This window comes from Melospiza melodia, chromosome 22, assembly GCF_035770615.1.
Source record: "Melospiza melodia melodia isolate bMelMel2 chromosome 22, bMelMel2.pri, whole genome shotgun sequence".
Classification (NCBI taxonomy): domain Eukaryota; kingdom Metazoa; phylum Chordata; class Aves; order Passeriformes; family Passerellidae; genus Melospiza; species Melospiza melodia.
In genome coordinates this window covers 4,161,865-4,181,756 of record NC_086215.1, presented here as the reverse complement: position 1 = coordinate 4,181,756, position 19,892 = coordinate 4,161,865, and the positions used below count along the sequence as shown (strand labels likewise).

The 19,892-nt window shown below is 49.6% G+C and overlaps 1 protein-coding gene across 12 annotated transcripts in view; it reads right to left on the bottom strand.

The window, feature by feature from the left end:
- The window catches only part of CACNA1B (calcium voltage-gated channel subunit alpha1 B), a 325,706-nt gene extending 309,859 nt beyond the window's left edge, over positions 1-15,847 (bottom strand). For all 12 annotated transcript variants that reach the window (XM_063174370.1, XM_063174372.1, XM_063174374.1 and 9 more), the window contains exons 1-3: positions 15,225-15,847; positions 11,628-11,734; positions 3,888-4,027 (exon numbers count right to left, since the gene is read on the bottom strand). In XM_063174370.1, the coding sequence (XP_063030440.1) occupies positions 3,888-4,027; positions 11,628-11,734; positions 15,225-15,483 (506 nt within the window). In that variant the 5' untranslated portion in view covers positions 15,484-15,847. The remainder of the gene's footprint in view (positions 1-3,887; positions 4,028-11,627; positions 11,735-15,224) is intronic.
- Positions 15,848-19,892: the final 4,045 nt, after the last annotated feature.

Genomic DNA, 19,892 nt, shown 5'->3' with positions numbered 1-19,892 from the left:
GGATTTCTAAAATTTTCAATCCAAAACACATAGCAGCAACAGAATTAAAAGTTCCCTTTGCCTCCACTTTGGAAAAAGTGCATTAAGATCATCCAGTCCCAAGCCAACTGAGAAACTGCATTTTTGTGTGATTTAGAGCTGCTAATGGGTGATGTCACCACTGGAGCCAGTGCAATCCCACAGAAACGTGGAAATAAAATGTGCAGGAGCTATAAAATGTGTGTTTTTCTCCCCAACAGCAACAGGCCAATGCCAGCAGGAGCAGCTTTCATTGAGACTCGTCTACAGCTGGTGGAGATCACAAGAAATCACTAAATAAATCACAGAGGCAACAATATCTTTCAAGGAGAGCAACCTGTTCTCTTCCCAGGCCTTTGTTAACAGCAGATCCACAGGTTTCCTTGGAAGCAAATGAGAAATAGGCACCACAGCATTGCTGGGAAAAGAAAGCGAGGGAGTGTTTTCTGGAACAACAAACCAAAGCCATTTTGGGCCACTATCTGTTAGACTCGAGTTTAGCTCAATAAGATATTGATCCTGGCTGCATGGAACACAGCCCTGATGTATTTCCTGATTAACAAGTTTTGCTGTCTGCTTTTGACAAACAAAATCTCCCTCATTGCAGGTAGATAAAAAATATATTTATCAATAATTCCAGGGTGCAGGCATTGAGTAGCCAAAAGAAAAAAATATATATAAAAAGGGTTGGAAAAAGCAGGTGGGAAGGATTGCTGCATGATCACTGGAATATTTACACAAGGCTAAGTTCAATCAATGCAGAGCCTTCCCCCACAGCCTCCTCCAAAGCACACCCAGACTCTGGCTGGCCTTTTTCCTATGGAAACAGAGAGAATGAGAGCAGAGCTGCTCTTTGCTTTTCTGGTGCTTAGCTAAAAGCTGAAAATGAGATCAGGTTTTCTGGCATTCACCATTTACCTTAATAAAAACAAGCACTCAGAGGATTAGCAGGTACACAACTCTGTGTGGGGTATCATGGAACATTTTCATGATCTTTCATGCTTACACAGAAATAAAATTAAAAAAAAAGAGGACTCAAAATCCCTCCATAATATTGAAGATCAATGTAAAACTGAGCCTGGGAGCTGAGCACTGCCTGGGAAACATGAAGTAACATTTTCAAGTAGAAATCTTGCACATATGGCAAAGGAAAGCTTTTGATAGAGTAGCAAAATGATATTTCAAAAACTGATGTCCTACCTATCTATATTTATAAGAACACATTAAGTACCGACTTAGCACTGTCCTTTTTTATTATTCCCTAATAAATTACAGCTTGATCATTTTTTGAAACACAGAGATCCAAGTCTGCCTTCCATAGAAATGAGAAAGAAGGTCCCACTTGTCTCACCATCTTACATCCCCCCCGGAGGGTTTGTCAGCAGGAAATTTCTCACTCATCAAGATGACTTTGAAATCTTGATGCAGAAACAAGGAGGATTTTGTCTCAAATAAACAGCCCTGCACATGTTTCCCCTCTCACCTGAGCTTGTGCAGGCAGTGGGCACATGAAAAGGTTTTGGCCACTGAAGGAAACCCAAGGAAGAGGAACTCCAGATTTCCAGCACAGCCCCATGGCAACGCAGGAGTGAGCTGAGAACTTAATCATGATCTAGGCAGTACAGAGCAAAACACACCAGGCTACAGAGAAAACACTAATTCAACCCCCTGTGTGAAGCTCAGAGCTTTCAGTGCTCCCTCCACCTGGACTAGAAATATTCAGGAAAGCATCAAACCCAGCATGAGTAACTTTGTTATTTTCAGTACCTTCCCCCTAATGCCAAAAATCGGGCACGAGCTCAAGTGCCTTGTTAAATGCAGCCCTCAAATTACAAGGATTAGAGGTCTGGATTTCCTCAGTGGAGATGACTCTTGGGCTCGAAGCTGATGAGCTGAGCCTTTGCCACCCCTGCACTGCTGCCTGGTGGGAAGCCCTTGTACGAGACAATTTCAGCAGGGCCCAGTTGGTGTCACCATTGGAAACAGCAGCGGTGACGTTAACAGGATGGCACTTCAAAGGAACCCGCGGGGCTGCAGATGGCACCGGGGGTCCTTGTTCCAGCTGTCTCATCAAGCTGATATCCCACAATTATTTTCCAGGATCAAACAGTGCTGCAAGAAGCAGCTCCCACAGCACCAGGGAGATGCCGCTTGTTCCAGGGGGATCCCGCGGTAGCTTCAGCTGCGACGCCTGGAACGTGTCAGTTGTAAAATAAAACCAACAAACTCTGGAGTCTTGTGTTTATGGGGAAAAAAAATAATAATAATAATAAAAGGAATTCAAGCCATGCCTAAATAATATGGCTGGGATTCAGCTCGTTCTGGGGGGATCCCGCGGCCGCTTCGGCTGCGGCGCTTGGAATTTGTCAGTTGTAAAATAAAACCAACAAGCTCTGGAGTCTTGTGTTTATGGAAGGAAAAAAAAATAATAATAATAAAAAGAATTCAAGCCATGCCTAAACAATATGGCTGGGATTCAGAAAAGCTTTTCTGTGGAGCCTGGACTTTAAGTAGAGAATCGCTGGAGTCAGCTGAATTCCAGCATATAGTGGAATGCTTTGCTGTAGGATAAATTCAGCCAGTGCCAAAGTCCTTTCCAGAATCAGGGCCTTGATTTTATATTTTTTTAAACACAAACAATGATGTGGAGCTAACTAGGAATCAGAACAGAACGTCAGTGAGAATAATTGCAGCATCTGTGCTAATTCTCTTTTCATCCTGGTACCCCCTGCTTCTAAGTATGGAAATCTGATTCTCCTTGTGCCTCCACTGAAGTTTCTATTGATTAAATACCCAGCCCCAGCAGCAGGAGAATCAAGCCCTGAATATTTATTCTCTTCCTCTTAATACATCAAGAATTCCCTTTGGCCTCTCAAGTGCTGTATCACGGGGTGCCATGAATGCAAATGGAATTACAGTGATCATGTAGCTAATGAATACATTTGTATATGTATGCAAGCACTTCCCTACTCCACACCACCACCAGGAGCAGGGAATATCCACACACACGGGCAGGCAAGGTGTGAGAAAGGATGGATATGGGAAGCATATCAATAGCAGGAGCCAGGCTGCAGTTTCTGGGGAGAAATGAACTGAAATCCTTCCAAGATGAAGGCTGCAAGCTCAGGACCTCACGCAGACCTTTGGATCGTTTCCTCTGAAGCTTTAAAGCCCAATTTGTAGACTAGAAGTGTTCATGTTTATGTTTTCATTATCCACCAGCATCACCCTTTATTTATATAAATAGACAGAAACTGCTGCAATGCATAATGTAAAATATTGTCAGCATTTCCAAGGGAGAGATCAGTGATATCATCTCAAAGCAGGGTACAAAATGCACACGTAACCTTTTCACCTCCATCCTTAATAAGACATTTTGAATTCTTTTCAAACACCTTTGAATTCTTTTGAGAAAAGTTATTTTATAGGGGAATGAATTCATTCCTGCAGAAACTTGGCTGATTTCAGAGTTGTAAAAGCTTAAAACCAGGATGCATTTAATTTGTTAGCACTCTCCATGTTGACTTCTAAAGTCATCCTGTAACGTCCAAAAATAAATTGACTTAAATCAGGTTCAAGTACCAGTGGCAATTAGAACCTGCAAAGTCACAGAAATGTCAGGAGGTGTCTAGATCAGACACACACTGGAATATCTACAAAGAAATATCCTCAAAACCACTTTTGAGTTGGTTCAAACTTGGCAAGTGACTCATTCAGCACAAGAGCCATTCTTTGGATTTGCTACAGCCAGAAATGCAGGATTTTGGTGCTATTCAACTCCAGTCAATCCCAGCCCAACCCAGAGCAAACAAACAACACAAATGAGGGTGAGAGCCCCCTTAAGCTCAGGGGCAGAGGAGGTCACCTACCCAGTGAGGACCACGACAAAATCCATCACATTCCAGCCGTTGCGCAGGTAAGAGCCTTTGTGAAAAACAAAGCCCAGAGCGATGATTTTGATACCAGCTTCAAAACAAAATATTCCAATAAAGTACGGCTCAGTGTCATCCTGGAAAAGAAGGGAAATGAAAGGAGTCAAGGAGATATCCACGTCCCTGCTGTGATAAGCAGTCCCCTAAACAGCTACAGGCAGCAACTTCACACCTTTTCCATTCTTTGAAAGAGCTGAAATTAAAGGTTTAAGTTTGTTGGGAGTAAGATCACAGAGGAATTTCATTATTGTTTCTCTGAAATGAATTTTCTTTACAAATTGGCAATCCTGTTGGCCTTCATCCTGATGGTTTCATGCCACATTTTCCACCTTCACGGAATGTTCTGGAGGGAATTTTGATGTGGAGATTTTGCTCTAAGGGTATATTGAAATTAGAGATGACAGGTTTCTGGAGTTATTGGCATGGAAAATGTTCCACAACTCATCCAGGAGCCTGAAACAAGAGGGTGTCTTGGGGAGCAACAGTCAGCCACAGCAAGCCTGACTGCACTGACAGGAAATTATTTATTTATCATTTATTCCATCAGTTCGTTCTCTGCTCCTTCTCCTCCATTTTATCAATTTTCACAGCTGCAGCCTCATTTGTTTTCCTTTCACTGGGGATGTGGTTCAGGGAGAAATCCCCAACCCCTCCCATGAACAGCAGCAGCAGCAAGATTCGTGTCTGGGGTCCATGGTGCAGACTAACATTTCCTTTGGGATTGCAGATTCGTGTCCTTGCTCACTACACTGAAAATCAAGCTCAGTCTCCACAGTTTTACTAAACCTTTCATTCCATCTCTGCACCAGATCTCTCAGGATTAGACTTTATTGACTGGAGTTTCAACACAAATTCAGTGCCAAATGGAAGCATTCACATTGGGAAGGAAGATTTGGGCAAGAAACAAGAACAAAGCAAGATGTAAAAGCAATGGGCATCAATTTCAAGAACTTGTTCATCAGCTTTGGCACCAATAACCAATTTCCAAATGCGCCTTAGATCCTGGTTTGCAGTTGAATTCAGTGGAAGTAAAGCAGCCCTACCCAAATAAGAAGCAAGAGAGATTACAAATCTCTTTTCCAGTGGCTTTGGCATTTCTGACCACCAGAACCAAAGAGCTGAGCTGCTGTTTGAGGAGTAGTTGTTTGTATTTTGCAATTCTCCCAATGACAATAGGGGATTGTTTGTTCTCTGGTGGAAAAAGAGTAGGAATGTTGAGGCTTGTGGTCCCAGAACCAGGGAAGAAGCAGGTTTGACACAAGCACAGCAACTCCTGCCCAGCTCTGGCGCAGACCCACACTTCAGGACAGCACTAGCTCCAGAAATTGAGATTTTCACCCCTGAAAGTTGGGCCTATTCAGTCTTGAGAGATGATGCTGAGAGGGACCCTCAGCCCTGGTTGTCCCTGTCTGTCCATCTGTTCCAGTCTGTCCCTGAGTGTCCCTCAGTCTGTCCCTGTGTGCAGGGGTCAGAGCAGGCCCAGGCTCTGCTCCAGGCCCAGCAATGGCCCCAGAGCCACGGGCAGGGCCTGAGCCCAGCCCAATCTGTCCCTGTCTGTCTGTCCCTGTATGCCCCTGTATCCCCCTGTCCATCCCTGTGTGCAGAGGTCAGAGCAGGCCCAGGCTCTGCTCCAGGCCCAGCGATGGCCCCAGAGCCACGGGCAGGGCCTGAGCCCAGCCCAATCTGTCCCTGCCTGTCTGTCCCTGTATGCCCCTGTATCCCCCTGTCCATCCCTGTCTGTCCCTGTGTGCAGAGGTCAGAGCAGGCCCAGGCTCTGCTCCAGGCCCAGCGATGGCCCCAGAGCCACAGGCAGGGCCTGACTTAGCAATTCCCCTGCCCAGGAGGCAGAACTGCTGCCCTGGGCAGTGTCAGCCCTGAGCAGAGCCTGGGAAGCTCTGGGCTCTCCCTGACCAGGAACATTCCAGAACCATCAGCCCTGTGCCCTGGGATAGCCCTGCTGGAGCAGGGAGGTGGCACCATGACCCCACTGTGGTCCTCTCCAGCCTGAACCCGCCTGGGATCTGGAATGTGGCAGCACAGCCCTCCCATGGAGGCTTGGCTGGACGTGACCCAGCTCAGCAAGTCCAGCAGAGTGCTCCAATCTCTGAGGATGGCTCCAAGCTGCTGGAAAACACAACCCCTGCAAAGGCTTTCCATCAGCTGCTGTTCAAGTTCCGTTCCCCATGTCCCTACACACCTCAGTGGGAAAAGCTCTTCCACCATTCCACCTTCCATCCCCTGTTACTTCTATTCCTCTGCACCTTTCTGACCTCACAGCCCCAGCAGCTCCACCTGCCCTGTCCCTGTGGTGAGGTGACATCACCTGCAGAGACACAGATGCTGCCTGGCCAGGCACCCAAACAGAGCAGGGGCCTGATAAGGGGCACTGGGCCTCTGGCTGAAATGGAGAGCAGAAAATGAAAACCCAGCCCCAAACTGGCTTCCTCTCCAGCCAAGGAGGGCTCTGCACAAGCAGCAGCACCTCCAAGCCCTCTGTCCCTCACTGATGCTGCTCAGAGGACACAGGAGCCACCCCTGCCCGACCTCCAGCTGCCCATCTCAGAGCTGTTTACCCACAGAAAATTAGGAACAAAGGCCATTCAGACCTTTTGTGACCTTCAAGAGAAATCCTACAATACATATCTTCTTCCAGCAGTGAGAGCTGGAGGCATCCCAGGGCTCCAACCCAGCACAGAAAACAGGGAATAAGGGAGAAGGGGTCAGAAAGGGGCCAGAAATCATCCTGATTCCAGGAGAAGTTCCTTACAACTCCTCATGGACACAGGAGCCCTCTGACAGCCAAATTCACCTGTTCCTCAACAGCTTCAGGTAATGTCTGCACACAAAGGCCTCCCAGCCCATCCCAAATCCCCATCCCACAACTACTCGTGTGCCTCCAAAAATAGCTCCTCTAAGAGACACAAAAAAGCTACCTTTACCCACATCCACTCCTCCACATTACTCCCTCACTTCCTTGAAGCCTGGTATCTACTCCAGGCTCTGCTCAATCTAGGTCAGGTGCCTGGTGATTACAGCTCCCAGCTTTAAAGAGCCAGGCTCAGGTACTCCAGGGTTTGATGGGATGTGCTCTTCCCAAAGCTGGGGCTGCACAGAGCTCTTAGGAAGTGGGTCAGGAGTTTTTGTCAGCTTCTAGGGAAGCAGGAAGGCTGGCAGATGGATTTGGGTATTTATTACAAAGAAAAGCTCTCATCTGTAGGGTTGGCAGGGAGTAGCTGGGGAAATAAGAGGCAAAAGAAAGAAGGTCTTTTCTAAAGCCAACCTAAATTTACACTGATTCAGCCCAAGAATCAGGGCAGTGACAACCAAATGAAAAATAAAATTTATGCCCCACTGGGGAGATATATTGTCTTATATATTACAACAGTTCTTATTAGCATTACAGGTTGTCTTATATATCCAGAGTTCTGTTGTCTTAGGTTGCCTTATATATCAAGAGTGCAAGGATTCCACAGCACCAGAGTTTCATACCTCCTCAATGCTTTCTGTAGGTAGCTCCTCTAAGCACTGATGGTCCTTACAGCAGCCATCTGACTCCTTTTATACCACTAGTTCTTATTGGCTACAGGTGTTGCCTGTTATCATCTGGCCTGCTCCTAATCTTTAGTAAATAGGGACCAGCTGCAACTTGTGGGGGATAAGATTACATTCTCTATCACCTTCATTTACCCATACTGTGTCCTCCTACAGGGAGAGGTCCTGCAGCTGACAAAAAAAAAAAAAAAAGGATTTGCCTGGCTGTGTGTGATGGAAGGAGGGAAGGACATGGCTGTATGCCCTGTGCAGCACTGAAATGGCCCTGCCTCAGCTCAGAGTCCCTGCTGGGACACCCTGAAGCCCCTTCAGACCAAAGGCTGTGGCCCTGCTCGGGTTGCAGAGGGGCAGAGCAGGTGATGATGAGGATCCCTGTGCGTACTTGGAAGGAGGGCAGAGAATCTGGGCAGCAGCCAGAGCTGTGCCAGCAAGTTGTTTGCTGTGGACACAGCAGAGCTTGAGGCTGGGCCAAACACACATTTAATCAATATGTTTCTGATCAGAAACAACTTCTGAGTCTGGAAAGTCATTACCATCCCTGCTTCGCGTCCTCGTGTCTTTCCTTGGCCTTCAGATGTGATAGCCTGGAGAGGTTTGGGTGTGAAAGGCTTTGTTCATGCAAAGGTTAATATGAGCAGCTCACACATTACTGCTCTAAGTGCCTGTGGATGGCAGAAAGCATTCAATCCATTAGTGAATTGCCAGAGCTGTCACAGAGCTGAAAATGTGGGAAAAGTGATGTTCTGTCCTCACCTCCAAAACACCCAGGGGAGCCAAACACCCCGAGCCTGCAGTGAACATCCCACAGCCCCTCTGGTGTGGAAGAGATTTTACAGCAACTTCTGAGAGCCAGAGAGAAGTTTGATAAGAGGATCCACATTTACCCCTGAAATAATTTTCTACCAAGGTCATTGACACAAAAACCAAGAAAGAAAGAAGGAGAAATAAGAGAAACCTGCAACTGCCTGTTCCAATGAGCACTTTCTTTGTTTTTGTGACCAATGAGTAAAGTGTAAACTGATGAGTTTGTGAGAATTTATAAAAAATATGCAGGCTAGAATAAAAACAGTTTGAAAATTGAGTGTGTTGCTTTGTGTTGTCTCTATCTCAACTACGACACTGGTACCTTCCAACAGGGCCTGCCCCAGGGCAGGGCAGAAAAGAGATTTCCTGTTCTGCAAGTTCTGGAATCATCACTGTCCTTCTGGGAGAGGTCTCCTGAGCTCCTCATGGGAAACTGAGCAATCGGGAAGGAGACAGGGAGGGAAGGAGGTCTTGGTGTGGACAGCCAAGAGCCTCGTGAGCAAGGTACCTGTGAGGCCACTGGGGGCTGGGATGGGAAGTTCCCATTCCCTCATTTGGAGCTCCATCACCCCTGTGTGTACAAACAATGCAAGATTCTTTGGGATAGATAGAGGGAGGCTGACTGGGTGGAGATGGACAGGGGCAAAGCTGCTCCACCAGGCAGTTCCTGATGGAGATGGACAGGAGCAAAGCTGCTCCACTGGACAATTCCTGGTGGGAGGGAAACATTCCCAGCATCCAGAGCATGTGGGACTTCCAGCTCAGAGCAGGAAAGAGCCTCGGGGTAGGTCAGTCTGCTGCTGGTAGGGGAATGAGTTTTTTCCTTGTTTGATGATCGAGGACCTGGGCCAGTTCACCACTAAATGCTCTGATCACCATGCTGGAGCTTTCTCAGAGCCCTGATTTTGACCAGAATTTCCAGCCCAGAGCCAAATAATGCTTTTCTGTGCATTTTGAGAGTTTTCCTAAGCTAGACACTCCAAATCTTGGAGTACTGCATGTACTGAGACCTGTGCTCAGTTAACCCTGTCTGACAATAACAGGAGCACAGAAAACAGCCCAGTGGGATTGCACTGCAGGATCATTTCCTGGGTCTTGGGGAGATAAATAGAAGGAAAATTTGATTAAAAGACAAAAATAATTAAAATTTTTGCATGGGCTCCTCCCATTTTTCCTCAGCTTTAACAAACAATCTTTTTTTTTTTTCTTTGTTTCTGTGGAACAAATTATCTAGGCAACTTCAGTTTTCTTTCAACAACTCTGCCAATATCTCCCAGTCAGAAAAGGCTTATGATGTGTTCCTCATATCCTCAATATCTAATTAACTCTTCACTGATGATCTCAAATTTGGAGATTTTCATGAAACCAGGAGGGGAAAAAAGCCATATCCATTAACCATTGCCCAAAAAAAGACCAATTCCATTCCTGCTAAAGACAGCAATAAAGCACCTGCCGTTCTGCATGGACTTGGAATTTGCCTGGACAAACCTGAAAATGTATGGGAAATGTATGGGAAATATGTGGGAATGTTTTCCCACTGTGGTTTAACACAGATTTGTAACGTTTCTGATGAAACAACTTTCAGTTTATAGAAGTAACAGGAGAATTCCAAAGAGGTTTCACTTTGAAAACTAGAAGACAGTTTTTCTTGCTCACAATGCTTATTCTTTCCAGTTTATGTAGAAAATAAAAAGTATTTCATAACTTGTAAAGATTCTCAGCGCTACTCTATGAAAAATCACTTTGTACTTCAGAGTTCCAAATGTGCTGTAGTTAAAATGGCTTCAGGATATCTGGATCAAACATAACAGTGCTTGGGACAGAAATGAGGGGTTAATTCTTCCTTTCTCTCTGAGGCAGAGCCAACAGGGCAGAGATTGTGCATTTAACTCACTCAGCTCTCTCGCACTGCTCGGTGGCAATGCCAGTGCCCCCCTTTGGAATGATTTAGGCAGGATCTGAAGACGTGAGCGCTGTAAAATGGAATTAATACACTGGGAAAAGGACAATAAAATGCCTCTAGGATGCCCTTATAAATCAAGGGATACGGAGAAACATAAAACCAACATGAACCAAAGGATTGCCAGGCCAGAACATCCCTGAAACTGCTTTTCCTTTTGTTTGTATCCATGGAAGGCACTTTCCCAGCTCAGTCCTGGCTCTAAACCTGTGCTTTGCTCACACCCCCAGGCTGGCCTTGCCAACCAACCCCAAAGCACACAAAGACAGGTTTAATGGCAGAAAGATCTACATACAATCATTGATTTATTTTATCCTTGTGTTTTCTTAATTAAAAATAATTACAACAGAGAGAGGACAAAAGCCCTGTGCAGGAGGGCAGGCAGCTGGAGTGGATCCATTTCCAACCCAGCCCCAAACTCTGACCCTGACTCTCCAGATTCCTCACTAACACACTTTTTCCTGCTTCTGGATAATGAGATTCTGAGAGTTGCCCACTGGCATGGGCCATCCTTGGGAACTGCAGCAAGCACTATTCAGAGGCTCTCGTTTCTGGCAGCAAGCCTAATGTTATCTTTGTTTGCATAATATAGCATCTACATGGAAAACACATATGGATCCCTATTTCCCCATCCTTTGAACATGCAGGATGAATGCATTTAGGCATGCAAGACGTTCCAGATCATTAAAAGTAGAGGAGAGTAAAAGGAGAAAAATCAAACCAAGAATTACACAGTTTTCCTACAGTGATGATAAATGGGAGAATTATTTTGAAGCTATTCTTCTATTTTCTTTTGAAATAAGGTAATTGGACTCATTACCATAAAGCCTGCGGGTAAATTATTTTTCTCTGTAAGCTGGTTGCATTTTTTTTTTGGAAAGGAAGTGTAATCATCTGAACACAAAGTTTTCTTTGAAGGATCTGTGCTGTGGCAGGAAGAGACACACAAATCCTAAAAGGTTACTCTGTTCTACCACTCCCTGGGAAAATTAAAATTACACAGAAGTTCATTTGATTCCAAAGATAATTCTAAGCATTCCTCAGCTCCTTCCTGTCCTGGTTTAGAGGCTACCTAAGTGTGAAGCCCTTCTGATCATAAGACAAGATCCAGCTCTCTCTGTGGCTGGGCAGGGCTGGCTGGAGTGATGAAGCATTCTTTTGCAGATGGGATTGGGAGGGGACAGTTATCCTTGCTGTGACAGATTTTTTTCTGATTGTCAGATCACTGCCTGTCTGTTTACGTGTGGATCTTTAAAACAGATCCAAACACTAGATCCTAACACTTCCAACACCCAGTGGCCGAATGCTTTTTTGTATTAGACCAGGAAAATAAAAAAAGAAAATGAATGAATGCAACTCACCAATCTCTCTGACATCGGTGTCTTGTCTCCATCCGGCAAATGTTGTTCCAGAGCCAGCACAATACAATTGGCTATGATTGTAGCTAAAATCATGTATTCAAATGGAGTGGGGACCAGAAGTTAAAGAAGACACTGGACAATACGAGAAGAACCCCATCCAAATCCTGTTTCTACCCACAGAGTTGCATTAATTGAGCATTCTAAGGTTTCTCATATTTTTTTTAAGCCATTTGGTTTCCTTGACTTCCTCAGTTCTTTCTGGGGTGTGCCTGGAAGAGAAGTGGGAAATTGGCACTTCTCTAAGAGAGTTAGAGACTCACACACAATCTGATCTGCTCAAGGAATCTGGGAGCAAGAAAGCGAAAGGTCCAAAGGAAATTAAAAACTATTAATACGTACTGATTTTCAAAGAGATTGATAAACTAAATTGCCTCCAAATAGATTATACAACTAAACACCATCTGCTGAATTTTTCTTCAGTAACATTTAACTTCAGCACACAGTGCAAATAAGTGATGGGCACAAAAAGTTCAATTTAGAGTACCTACCCAGGTCTAAAACATGAATTGCAGCTCGACTGCAATGCCTGCTCTCAGTGAGAATAAAACCCTCAGTGCCCTTTGGGGATGTAGGAGGGAAGTGGGGAGGAAAAAGAATCCAAATCCAGCAGCAGATCCCCCCTTGCCTTTTACCACTGTCTCCCACCCTGAGCTGTGCCGAGCCCCAGCTCTGCCAGGGTGGAGCCGTGCTACGGGCGGCAGTGGGGCTGAGGGCAGGAGATGGCTCCGCTCAGCATCACAGGGAGATGGAACCAGAGCATGGAGAGATGGAACCAGGACCATGGGGATATGGACCCAGCACCACGGGGATATGGACCCAGCACCACGGGGAGATGGACCCAGAGTATGGGGAGATGGACCCAGAGCGTGGGGAGACGGAACCAGAGCATGGGGATGGCTCCGCTCAGCACCGTGGGGAGATGGACCCAGAGCATGGAGAGATGGAACCAACACCACGGGGAGATGGACCCAGCACGACAGGGAGATGGAATCAGCACCGCAGGGAGACAGACCAATACCATGGGGAGATGGAACCAGACCATGGAAAGCTGGGCTCAGTATCATGGAGAGATGGACCCAGCACCATGGAGAGATGGAACCAGACCATGGAGAGATGGACCCAGCACTGTGGAGAAAATGGAACCAGCACCATGGAGAGCTGGGCTCAGCAGCATGGGGAGATGGACCGAGGACCACAAAGAGATGGGATCAACACCACGGGTAGATGGACCCAGGATTGGGGAAAGCTGGGCTCAGGACCATGGAGAGATTGACCCGATACTGCAGAAAGATGGACTCAGCACCATGGAGAGATGGGATCAGCACCGTGGGGAGATGGAACCAGCACCACGGAGAGCTCAGCTCAACACCGTGGAGAGCTCCTGTGAGCGCAGCAGAGAGCTCGGCTCAGCACCAGGGACAGCGCCGAGCCGCGCCGCAGACACAACACCCTGGAGGGCTCCGCTCAATACCCAAAGAGCTCGGTTTGGCAGCGTGGAGAGACTGGTTCAGCATCGCGGGGAGCTCAGCTCAGCACCGTGGTCAGCTCAGCTCCGCACGGGGGCCAGCCTGGCTTCAGAACCGTGGTCAGCACAGCTTAACGCCGTGATAAGCTCATCCTAGCACCGTGGTCAGCTCAGCTCAGCTCAGCTCAGCACTGTGGCCAGCCTGGCTTCAGAACTATGGTCAGCGTAGCTCGACACCACGGTCAGCTCAGATTAGCACCACGGTCACCCTGGCTTCAAAAGCATGGTCAGGTCAGCTTAGCACCATGGTCAGCCCGGCTTCAACGCCGTGGTCAGCTCAACTTAGCACTATGGTCACCCTGGCTTCAAAACCGTGGTCAGCTCAGCTCAACACCTTGATAAGCTCATCCCAGCACTGTGCTCAGCTCAGCACCACCATCAGCTCAGCTCAAGCACTATAGTCAGCCTGAATACAGAACCGTGGTCAGCTTGGCTCAGCACCACAGTCAGCTCGGCTCAGCACCATGGCCAGCCTGGTTTCAGAACCGTGGCCAGCCCGGTTTCAGCACCATGGCCAGCCTGGTTTCAGCCTGGTTTCAGCACCATGGCCAGCCTGGTTTCAGCCTGGTTTCAGCACCGTGGCCAGCGCAATCCAACCCCGCGGACAGCGCCCGGCCCCGCCCGGCCCCGCCGCTCCGGCGCGGGGAAGCGCCGGTGCCTCCGCCGGTCCCGCCGGCTCCGCAGCCCTCGGGGTCCCCTCCCCACATCCCCCGGAAAATGCAGCCGAATCGCCCAAGAGGCAGGGGAGGGAAAGCCTGAGTCTACCCGCGCAGTCAAGGCGATGCTCTGCCTGCCACCGGGGGTTTGGGGCTTGTTTATCAACACTTAAATGCAGGGAAGGCGAAATGGATGAGGAAATGCAGCAATCGCTGGGATTGTATAATATGGACAGAAAGATCAATACGTGTTTGTGTGTGTTCTGAGAGAAGGGAAGTGCATGGACTCCACTGGTGTATTTTTCCTGTTAGCCCCTCAGGAAGTGAAAACTGGGGAAGTCTAAGCAGGAGCTGGCCTGTGTGGCAACTGAAAGTGTTGCTAGGAGGCTGGGAGGAGGCCGTGCTGCTGTTAGCTGAGGATTAATAGGGGTGTGATATGAAATGAAAAGAAAACAACCGGCTCCCCTGAGACCCCCAGTGTAAAGCACTCCTGTACACACACACAAAATCTGCTCCCTGGGAGCCTCAGCCTGCTCCCCTCTATTCCCAGCTTACAACCATCATTCCGAGCAAAGCCCCCTCTCACTGCAGCTCACTTGGCCTGGGAGCTGGGTCTCAGACAGAAAGCATCTGCCCCTTTCACAATACAGCAGATGATCCCTCTCCCCACTTACTCCCTCCTTCTGCCACAAGGCTTTGCTAATTTTAATTTTTTTTTTCGTGCAGCCTAAGCTTAGGCTATGCACCTAATCGAAGTGCCATGATTCATGTTGATTCAAATGGATTCTGGAGGGGATGTGCTAAAACCGAGCTGCAATGATCGCATTCCTGGGATTTACCTGGGCTCTCAACGTCCCCTACTATCAATGCAGCTTCAACGCTAAGGTGTCACCATTTTTATCCCACATTCCTCCTTCTATTCACAGGAAGACAGAAGAGTTGAGAGGCTCCAAGATGGAAATAAAAATCAGGATTCACGGGCACGAATCTCACAGAACCTTGAGACTTGAATTGTAGGAAATGTCAATCCATGCACCTGTACATCTCACCCCCAAAGGCACCCTGACACGGCTTACACACACCCCTGGCATCAAGCACACCAAAAGAACCCTCGGTGCTCCCACAGAAGCAATCCCCTGATTCCCTGATTATTCCCAGATTCCCATTGCCACGGCCGTGCATCATGTCGGGCACTCGGCTCCCAGCACACACACCCATGGCACAGCCCGATCCCACCGTCTGCAGCAGCAGCAGACACTCTCCCTGCGCTGCCTGGAGGGGTCTCTGCCCCTCAGCCTCGCTCTCCCCCTCCCCACCTTCCCCCCCATGCCCACACAGCCTCCCTGAAAGGATATGGCCACTCTGTTATTCGCTTGGCGTATTTCCGTATAACATTATCTTCACTGAAGATGAAGAGGGATCTGTTGACTGTGAAGCAGTTCTGTTTGACAGGGATGGGGTTGTAGAGAGCCATAGTCCTGGCTCTCTGAGCCATCGACTGTTTATACATCCTTTGGCCGGCTTGGGGGCCACCTTGCCGGCTGCTCCCTCTTCCAGCCCCGGCCGGCCCTCCACCTCCATAGCGGGTTGGCAGATCATCCCCAAACCGAGCCATCCTCGCAGTGCACGGAGCCGGGCGCTACAATCCAAACTGGCAGCCGAGGCGAGAGGAAGACGCATCACAGCGCGCAGCACTTCTCCCTCCGGGGGCTTCAGTTGCGGGATCGGGATCGATCGCGGCAAAAATAGATCGATAGATAATAAAACAAAAAATATCCCTTTTCCTTCCTCCACCCCCTGCGCTTCCCCGCCGCTGTGGCTGCCCGGGGGTAGGAGGAAGGCTCCGGGGCTCCGCTCACCTCCCCGCACAGGTGGCGTCTCTCCGGCCCGACCTCATGGCCGGGGCGGCGCGGGGTGGCCGCGGTGGCCGCGGTCCCTTCGGCCACGGGGCGCTGGGCTGGGAAGGGGCTGCGCTGCTGCCGTGCCCGCCGCGGGAGCGCTCCGCCGTGCCCAGCCCAGCCCGGCACGGCTCCGGCACGGCCCGGCCCCGCCGCATGTGATGCCCGGAGCCAATCGGCCGCCGCGGCTCCGCCCGCTCCAGTCACCGGCACCGGGGGGCGGGCGGCGAAGGAGGAGGGAGGATGGAGCCGGCCCGGCCCGGCCGCCGCCGCCCACCCCGGTAAATACGGCGGAGCCGCGGCCACTCCCCGGGGAAGGAGGGTTCGATCCCCCCCCGCCCCTGCGCAGCGCTCCGCGGGCGCGCACAGCCCCGGCCGGGGGTGCTGCTGCTGCTCCCATGGGTGGGGGGCACAGGCGAGGCAGCCCCCGCGCCTGCGCGCCGCGCCCAGATGTGCGCTGCCCAGATGTGCGCTGCCCAGATGTGCGCTGCCCAGCTGCTGCCCCCACGGGTGCCCCGAGCCGCGGTGCTGGCAGCGCGGCTCCCGTCATCTCGGTGCCCCCAGACCCCCGCAGACCCCCGCAGAACCCTGAGGGTGGGGAGAATCACAGTAAAAACGGGGTTCGGGGCTCGGGGGGTGCCCAGGCGGCAGCCCCCGGGGGCTCGGGGCTGGCACGGGCGGGTGCGGGGCGGGGGATGCGGTGCCCGCAGCGCTCACGGCGCCGGGCACGGGCGGGGATGTGCGGCACGGGCTGGCTGCGAGCAGAGCTGCGCCCTTGTGCACAACTTACTTTGTTTCTCCTTGGTTTGAATGACTCCTGCGGAGCGCTGGATACCTTTAATCCTGTCTTTATGGATGAAATCCTTTAATCCTGTTTATTCCAACACCCTCTGTTGCTCCCCTCCAGCACAAGTCAGAGAGATAACTCCTCCTTGTTCCTGGAGCGCCGCACGGCAACAGACACTGCAGTAGCTGGCGAGGAAATGCTTTTGCATTTTAGGCTAAATTTGGGGTAGAAACTATTAACTTTGAGAAGAGACCCCTCGGAGAAGTCAGGGCTGTCAACAGGGGGACATTTTCACTTCCTCCACAGCAAGGAAAGCCTGGACTCCGCCGCTAATGTGCTTTTTGCCTTAGTCATCCAAGCTCGGTGCAAAACCAGCCCACCGACCAGGCAAGCCTGGAGCAATAACATCTGCTGGCTTCAGGAGCCAGTCAGAGGGCTGGCAGCAGCCACAAGTGACACAAATAAGGTCTGGCAAGACGCAAAGGGTGACTCTCCGGAAGGAACCGGCTCCTTGCGCCGGGGCTCGCTGTCTGAAGGGCTCTCGCACACTGCAGCACAGGCAGGAGACGCTCCCGGAGGCGGCACCGGCAGCCGAGGGGAGCCAGGAGCGGCTCTGAGGCACGGAAAGCAGCGAGGGAAGGAGGTGAATCACATCCTGCTGCCTCCAGGGTCGCACGCAGCAGGAACCGGCAGCCCCCGGCACCGACAGGGGTCTGCGGACAGGGCAGAGGGAGCAGCTCCGGTCTGGGGGTTGCCTCGTTGCCTTCCCCTGCTCTCACTGGCAACGCAATAAAAGACATTTTCCCCCTCTCCAGGTCTGGGTAATTTGCAGATTAAGCTGAGTGCTGGAGTCTTTGGGAAAAACTTTGCCCGGAGACAGACGCTGGAGTGGTTCAGCATGCCTGTTCCACTCACAGACCCTGGGCAGAGATTCAAACGAGAGTTTCCTCCGAGGATCTCCACCCCTGAGTACTGCTGAGCTGATCCACACAGATGGGAAAGTTCCCTTATTTTGTGGATGGAGAAGGAGGGTGCAGGGAGCTCTTCTTTATTTAAAATTTTCCCTAAAAAACACTTTTATCCTCACTGCGTTGTATCTTATGATGGATTTATCTTTCACCTGAAAGTCAAGTTTCCCCCAGCTGACTTATTTACTCGTTTCATTTTTATTAAATTAACTTACTTACTTAGTGGTTTAATATTTCACTTTTGTGCTTAGGGCCACTACATCTCCTACATCCTTTTTCAGTGGAAAAACCTGACTTTTTCTCAGTGACTACCAGAAGAGGAAATGCCATTTTCAATAACCCCTCACCTCTCCAGATGGAAATCAGTACATGGAAGAAAAAAATACATTGGTTTCCAAAATCTTCATCCTCCTGTGCTTACAGAATCAGGGGGATGGATGACACAACAGCTCTGAAACAGAAAAAAAAAATAAGAAGAAAATAAAAAAGCTGTCTTTTGCATCGGGTCTTCTTGAGAATCAGGGAAAATCCTGACCTCCACATCCCCTTCTCTCCTCCTACAGCCACCAAACCGCTCTGCCTCTCCCAGAACAAGGTCCCCACCACAGCACTGCAGTGAAATCAGCAGCCAGGGCAGTGGGGGTGTTCGTGACAGTGAGAAAATGATGTGAGCGTGTCGTGAGGATGCTCTGTTCAACCAGTTTGCCCTTTCCTCAATCTGCATGCTCAGGGCTTTTTTCCTGGGTTGTTTTTTTTCACACCCTAAGGAAGATCACGCAGACCTTAAGCACTGAAAGCCTTAAAGAAGAGAAGGAGATTGCAATTGCAAGGATTATTTGGCTTTGAGAGGGGAAGTGCCAGGATTTAGTTGGGCTTTTTAAGATTAGGAGAAAAGCAGGGGAGTTAAGAGAAAGCAAAAAATTTGGAGCACTGAAACAGGTCAGACATCCATAATCTCCCATTACAGGAGGGCAAAGAGCATTCCATGGAAAATTCTAAAAGCGGACTCGGTCATGAGTGACTCCTCCTCACAAGCCCTGAAGACAGAGGTGAGTAAATCACTCTGCTCTCCAGCACTGCTTAGCAAGGAGCCTTCCTCCTCCCTGAGCAGCTTTGCCAGGCAACCAAGCGTTCCCCTGGACTTTCACTGCCAGCCCAAGCCTGAGGCAGGTGACTGGGCTTAATGGAGCAGCACTTCCATCTGCCAAGGCACAGCCAGGGCAGAGAAAATGGCCCAGAGTGGCTGCAGGGCTCCTGCCAGGGGCCTGGGACACTGGAGCCATGGAGAGCACCCCTGGTCTGTGTGTTTGCCCCATCAGGACAGCTCCCAGGAGCTGGATCCATCTCCCAGTCTGGATCCATCTCTGCGTCCATCTCTGGAAGGGTTTCTGGGGAAATCACAAAGTGGATTCCCACCTTGCTGTGCTCCAGATGCTTCCAGCATGAGGGACAGTGGCTAAAATTCAGGGACACAGCCCCAACATCCCCCTCTGAGCAGGACAGTGTGGGGACATTTGCAAAAACAGCAGCAGGAAAGAAGATCTCTTCCTTCAAGAGGGGAAAGGACTCCCACCATGCCCTGACATCTCTGGATCCTGCCCTACACCTGGAGTAGCTCAGAGGGAAGGTCAAACCTCTCCAGAATACCTTTTGTCCAGGTGAGCTCAGAATTTACTTATTTACTCAGAATGTACAAGGCTGAGGAACAGAGAAGCCTTTTCAATCCCATCTTGAGGCTCTGGATCCAGGGTACTGCCAAGCAGAGCAGCTCCCAGGAGCACATTTCCTTTAAAAATAAACAAACAACACACAGACTGCACATCTCCTCAGCCCACGGGAAGGTTCTGAGCTTCAGGCCAAGAAAAGCAGCTTCCCAAGGTGCTTCTGGCCAGGGATTCCTGCTCTCCTCACTCCCATTTTGCACCAGCTGTGCTGGAGGAGAATCCTGCTGCCATGCAGGCAGAGGAAATTGTTAAAGCTGGCACTCAGGTCTGCAGGAGGATGTAGAATGGCTTTATGTAAAACCCATGAGGAAGATGCTCTGATACTTTTTCTCCAGAGTAATAGAGTGAACAAAGGGAGAAGAGGCCTTTTGAAGATACAGCTCCTCCTATAAAAGTCCTGATCATGGCATTGTTCAGTATCCCAAACCCCCAGGGCCAATTTGTGGCATTCACATTCTCTGAAAAATGCCTTCACCCAGGGTTTTTCTCCTGGGAGGCTGAAAAGCCTCAGAGAAAAGGAAAACAATTCTTATCTCATTTGCTTCTCCTGTGTTGTGCTCATGTGGAATGTGTTTGGAGATTGTTCACCCACAGGTGATTGTTCCATTGCATTCTGCTGGGAGTTGTTTTCACTCTTTGGCCAATCA